Source organism: Lissotriton vulgaris, chromosome 5 (genome assembly GCF_964263255.1).
Source record: "Lissotriton vulgaris chromosome 5, aLisVul1.2, whole genome shotgun sequence".
NCBI classification, from domain to species: Eukaryota; Metazoa; Chordata; class Amphibia; order Caudata; family Salamandridae; genus Lissotriton; species Lissotriton vulgaris.
Window position 1 is genome coordinate 1,698,902,360 of NC_141693.1, and position 6,463 is coordinate 1,698,908,822.

The 6,463-nt window shown below is 40.7% G+C and overlaps 1 protein-coding gene across 1 annotated transcript; it reads right to left on the reverse strand.

Moving 5' to 3' along the window:
• Positions 1 to 994: 994 nt before the first annotated feature.
• On the reverse strand, positions 995 to 5,429 carry LOC147716987 (uncharacterized). Its single transcript, XM_086920467.1, has 3 exons — positions 5,233 to 5,429; positions 1,666 to 1,912; positions 995 to 1,131 (listed from the first exon to the last, which is right to left on the reverse strand). The coding sequence occupies exons 1-3, from the start codon at positions 5,296 to 5,298 to the stop codon at positions 995 to 997; spliced, it is 450 nt and encodes a 149-aa protein (XP_086776593.1). The 5' UTR covers positions 5,299 to 5,429.
• Between the last annotated feature and the right edge of the window lie 1,034 nt (positions 5,430 to 6,463).

Below are 6,463 nucleotides of genomic sequence, written 5' to 3' on the forward strand. Positions count from 1 at the left end.
TCACTGAACGCAGTGCAGCACCCTTATTGGCTGTGTTGCATAACAGGGAGAGAGCAGGGAAGTGGCATGTCTATCCCTCTCTCCAACACCACTGCACTAAAATGCAATGTTGTCTGAGAGTCTAGCCTGGGTTTTGTACTGAAGGGTACCGTTCTGGTACCCCAAAAATACTATGTCTAGACAAACGTGGAACCTTTCCCTTTTTTGATGAGTGTTGTACCAAATACCAATTTGCTTCGATTTGTAAATCCTGAAAAGGATTTTGATTCAGGTCTGCATTATAAAACAAGCAAACCAAACACAAAACTTCTCTAAACCTGGTCCTAATTAACAGATTCATTTTCTCCTGCTTTGGAAAGATTACTTTTTAATTCTACAGTGAGAGGTAGATACCTGTTTAAAACAAATCTGAAAAATGCAATTTTAGCTAGGTTTGTGCTGCAGAAATACCACAAGCACCTTCATACAAAAGTAGTGGTCTGCAAGAATGTTATACTTTGCATTCAGATAAGCGTAACAACCAGTAGCGGCTTGCATAGGGCGTGCAACAGGGCGGTGAGGGGCAGGGTAGCAAACACGGACACACAACAGAACGAAGGAAAGTAATTGCCATCCTCCGTTCCGCGTATGTCCATGTTTGCTACCCTTCCCCTCCCCACAGCACGCCCTATACGAGCCGCTACTGTTTACGCGTGTTGCTACTCCCATACTGCTGACTCACTGGGATTTGCCTTATTTTGAGGTACAGAGCATTATCTGAAGCTGCTTGACATGGTGGCAGTGGCAAAAGACTAAACCAAACAGTGGTGAAATGAAAATTTTTCAAAAGGTATGTGTCAACATGTAATTTTATTTATCGCAAGCACATATTTAGCCCCATGGGGGCCAGGATACTGAACAAGAGGAAAAATCCAGAAAAAAGTCCAGGAAAAAAAGGAGGGAAAAAGGCCAGGCTACTGCAACCAGAACAAATTGCTTAACGGAAACCAGCAACTTAGTCGTTTGATTCTAGATTCTGAGTTTTCTTTAATCCTCTCCTAGCATTGCAAATCTTTATCGCCAGCTTCCTTCTCATACTTCTGTAGTCTAGTGATGGCCAGCCGTTGGTACTGCACACAGACTTCATAAACTCTGGAAAAATAAAATAACATACATCAGTATCATGTTACCACGACTATTTTTAGATTTTAATAGGGCTGAGCTTCCTTTAAAAAGTTTGTTCCATTATTTCATATAGAGTGCCAGATGAGATATTGTTAGGGTTACAAGGGTTCATAAGTGTAACATTAAGGGCACTTGGTCAAAGAGGCACATGTGGCTAAATAAAAGCTACAAGCACAGTATTTTATAAGTTCAATTTGCTATCACCCATTCATCCAGTTTGAGCCCCTCACCTGGACCACAGATTTAGAAATAAAATCACAACTCACGGCTTTGTGCCAGATTTGAAGCACAAACTCAGCACAAATTGTTAATAAATTACAAGACCCCCATTGCTCTTCTTGCTATTTTGCAGACATCTGTTGAGTAATGATTGAGTCATCCTACCATTATATGATACCAGACCACACATGCAAACCTTTAACACCATGTACTATGTATAATAATGAATTTTCGCAATCCAAGATCGAATGAATGTTACTTTGAACATTTGTAATATCTTACCAAATAATGCATCAACCTTCTCCTCATCAAGGACAGCTGTTCCAGCACGAGCCTTCGTTACACCTTTTGCAGATGCAAGTTCTTTTGGAGAAAAAAGTATTTTGCTGGTACCATTGAGAAGAAAACCTGCACTGTCCCGAGCTGCCTTGGCTTCCTCCAAGAGCTTTTGCAATTTCCGCTTTGGAACAAGAACATCTTTGAACCGTGAAGGATCATTTGAGTCCTTCACCAACTGCTGCATATCAGTCTGCAAAATAACACAACTATTAATTATTTCCCATCATGTTAGGTTACATATTCAAAAATATATATAGGAAAAGTGTTTTTTTGAGTTGGCATCTATACATGGCTAACAATGTAATATTTGCTAGGTTCCCTCCAACAGTATAAAGCAGCCATATATGAAAACTTTGCATGCAGAAAGATTTCAAAGTGCCAGAATAGTTGCAATTATCTCTAGAAAAATATCCTGAATCATTAGACACTGTTTCTTCACAAAAAAAAGCAAGATAAAAAATATATATTAACATATTACCTTCAAAACAGATAAGAACACATTGACCACTTGCAATATATCTTCACACACTAGCCATAATATATAAATAAAGAGGTATTGATAATAAAGGACAAATGTACAATCTATCCATAACCAAGTAAGTAAGTTTTCCTTAATAGACAGTACACATTGTAATTCTATCAACAAGAGAGTAAGGGTCGGAATAGACACTCCCATGCCCCTCATCAAATCATTATCTCAAACAACAAGAGAGTGTTAATACAAACATTCAACACAGTAGGCTAGTGGAAAAATTAAGCAAGCACTACTGGACTATTAGAAGAGAATGTAAATATTAGTAAGAAAAGACAGAGTGCACGTGCTCAAAGGCCTGGCTAAAAAGAACCCTCAGGCCCCAGTGAAACACTGGTAGCCAGTTGTCTTCATTGGGTTCTCATTATTAGCTAGGGAAGGTGAAGGTGAATTAAAAAGGGTATGGACTACTCCTCAAGATTAATTTAATAGGAGGGTAGCTCTAACCCTATTAAAACCAGTGTGTAGAAAATATAATAATTTTCCGGACTTTTGAAGGCTGTGTAAGTTTGAACCAAACAGTCCCTTAGTAAAGTGAAAAGAACAAAACTAAAAAGTGGTCAACATGTTTCTGCTTTATGAGCCCTACTCCGCTCAGCATTCATCAGGACCAGGTATGATAATTTAGTACCACTCACTGATCAAAGCACTCTAGAGTGCTCCGAACAAGTGGCGGTTATGTGGAACAATACGACCTGAAAGTGTCGATGCTCATATAGGAAAATCTTCCAATAAGAATTTCATTCCTTGTTGTAGGAGAAACAGTAGAAATCTGTATAAGTGAAAAAAAGACATCCAAGTTGTGGACCCTTACAAACAAGCATTTGCGATGATGAGCTCTTAACATGTGCACACAAATGTATTAGACAATATATATGCAGTCTTTAGCAATTGTCTATCCCCTTTAAATTAAGAATTAGACAAGGGGAATACGTTAGTCATAGATATAAAAAACGTTTTTAAATATAACCCACGTCATGTTTTTGCGTGTGGTATTTCAAATATTTATCAACAGTGAATGGTTGCTTAAAAACAGTGCTCGGATAACTAAATGAACGGTTAGAAACGAGGTGTATTTACTCCTTGAAACACCTAAGCAAGAAGCATATGGGGCGTAGTGGACTACTAGCAAGGAAGAATCAGCAAAAAGACTTACTTAATATCATGAGGTGAAGTACCCATTGTAAGCCTGAACTTGAACCTCCTGAAAAAAGTTGCCTAAATAAAATACTTTATCCAAAAATGGCTGCCTTATAGTAGTGCGAATTGAACAAAGAAAAAGTGGATAGTTGCACAGCTACGTTTGGTTTGAAAAGATTAATGGGCCCGATTCACATAATGAACTTAAGACTCAATCCTAAACTTACTACTATTTTGGTATTAACAGAATTCACTTACTACTTTTGGCATTCACAGAATGCACTTACTAATTTTGGTATTCACAGAATGAACTTACTACTTTTGGTATTCACAGAAGTTAGGATTTTGTCTTAAGTTTGTCTTAAGACAAACTTAAGACAGACTTAAGACAGACTTAACACACACTTAAGTTAGGATTTTGTCTTAAGTCTGTCCTAAGTCTACATAACCAGGAACGTTAAATCATCAGTAGCGGCTCACTTTTCTGAAGCTAACCACAACATTTCTCAACTTCAATACGTGGTACTTGAAATCATCGAGAAAATAGAAGGCAGAGATAACAACCGCTTTCTATTACAAAGAGAGAATCATTGGATTTACTTACTAAATTCCAGCAAACCGAACGGTCTTAATGACCGCATTGAATTTGCATGCTATTGTTAAATGAATCATCCACAAAAACTGATTTAATTTTTTCTCCTGTTGGTATTTATTGGTGGCCGATCTGCACATCATATTTCTTTAACCTGTTTTTTCATTTGGTTCAACTCAATTGCCACATGCGTTTTGATAATATTTCTGAATAATGTTACTTTATTGATACAAACATACATTTGTTTCACCAGCCATATGCACCGTAACATCCATAGTTGATTGGTGGACTCCCGATCACATGATCGGAACTTCAACCAATCACGTTGCTTCATACATTAAACAGGAACCTTGTAGGTATCTTATATCTGACTCAAGTAGTCGCCGGTTTCAAACTGCTCCGTGCCAGACGCGAAACCGATAACTTGCTTGAAAACATAAGAGACGCTTTGCGTATACTAAGTAAGTTTATAACCTATCATGGTTTAGTTTTTTTCCGATAGGAGTTCCGTATAAACAGGATACTCAACAATATTTATGCTTATCCTCTAGCATTGTAACCAACGTTTGAGCGAGTAGACTAGATACGAACAACACCTGAGTTATGATGATTCTCACTAAATTCTGCATGCCCGCACATTAGGGGAGAGCACAACGTTTTCGGGCACATCTTTTATTTTACTTTTATTTTTATTTTATACATGATGTGAAATGTATTTGCTTTGAGAAATAGATTGTATGATGTACAGCGATTTGAATAGTATTTTCTGTCTTGCTTCTAGCCATTGTCCCAGATGAAGGGCAAAGTAGCCCGAAATGCATCGGCTTGAAAACGTGTTGTCTTGACTTCGATGAACTTTATAAACGAATGGACAATGGTTTATAACTCGAACTTTTGAACATAAAATAAGACTTCTTTCAAACAAAATCTTGCATGAATTTTCTTTTGAACTAATCTGAATTATCTCAGAGCGGAGCACCTGGGGATGCTTCCAATATCCATTGGAAGCACTATTTTGATGCCTTATAGTAGTGCCACAAGCTAAACGTTTCAGCCCTTTTCATAAGTGTTACATTTGTCTCTGGAGAGCAAACCAAGGCATATGTGAGGACATGCATGTTCATTTTTACTGTCCATTATTGGATTAATTAATCACAAATATAGGTTTTTACTGAAACAGGTTGGTAATTTGTACCATTATCCTGCAGTTGCAAACTTATTATAAAGTTTTACTTATTGTGCTTACCAGATGATTGGAACAGAATCGTAGCTTTAAAATCTCTCTCTTTGGTGATTGTCCGACCAGCTTCATCTAGATTTTCGACCAGCCATTTACAAAGAACTTCCCCGGGATTGTCCAAAAGCAGGAAGTCACCATCTTTTCAAACACACACAGAATGATCGCAAGTGAAAAACAGGAAGTTGAATGAAACCATGATTATGTCCTGCTAGATATAAAAATCAGGAATTAGTTTGTGTGGTTTAAGTTTCAGAGGTAAAATACAAAGCATATCAAAGTGATTTCCAGATTTAATTGGAGAAAAGCACCCCAAAAAGTACACTGACCTGGTGCAATTTCTATCCAATATGCCTAGATTTTGGACTACAAAGAAGTGTTTGGGCATGCACTGAAGGCCATTGAGGAAATTACCTAATAATCAACTTGATTTTTGGAGAGCCAGAGTGTATGCTTAGGTCTTGCTGCTCAGGACAAAAAGTAATAGGAAAGTAGAGGCATTATGAGAGAAATAGAAGAACTATCAATAAGTAAACTTTCACACTGGGGTTTGTGATGGGAAATCAAGTTACCTATCCCCACAGACTGCGCCTTAATCGGCCTGGTCGCCCCCACGCTCCTCGTGTCTCCTGCTCCTGTGCCTCACCTGCTGCCTGTGCCTGCCTGATCGCCGACGCCACCTGCTCCCTCTTCCTGCGCCCCAGCCGCCGCAGGGCCACCCGCCAAGCCCGCACTTTTTTTTTTCCCGCCGCTGCCTGCCTACAGCCCGCCCCCCGCCAGCTGATAGGCTACCACGCTCCCGCCTCCCAGCGGACCCTCCCTCCCGGCTCCCTTCTTATGAAGCCCCCAGACCGACCGCGCAGCGGACGCGCGCAGCGGGAGCGCCGACTGAGCTCCGAAGGTGCGCCAAAGGTAAGCCAGTCTGCGCCCGTCCGCGCCTGGACCGCGCCCAGTGCCAGCACCCACGGCCCCCACCGACGGAAGGTGACCCGACTGTCCTACAGCGCCACCGAACTCATCGCACTCAACGCCGGTAGAATCCCGGGCTGCTATCGAGCCGCCCGAGACGCACCCACGGACCCTTCTGCTGCCACTCCTGCAAGTTCACCTGCATCCGGACCTGCACCACACCAGCACCGACCAAGCCGAACTCCAGCAGCAACCAGCTCAAGTGCATCCTGCTCAACACCCGCTCCGTCCACAGACACGCCGTCGAGCTCTGGTACCTGCTCGACACCAC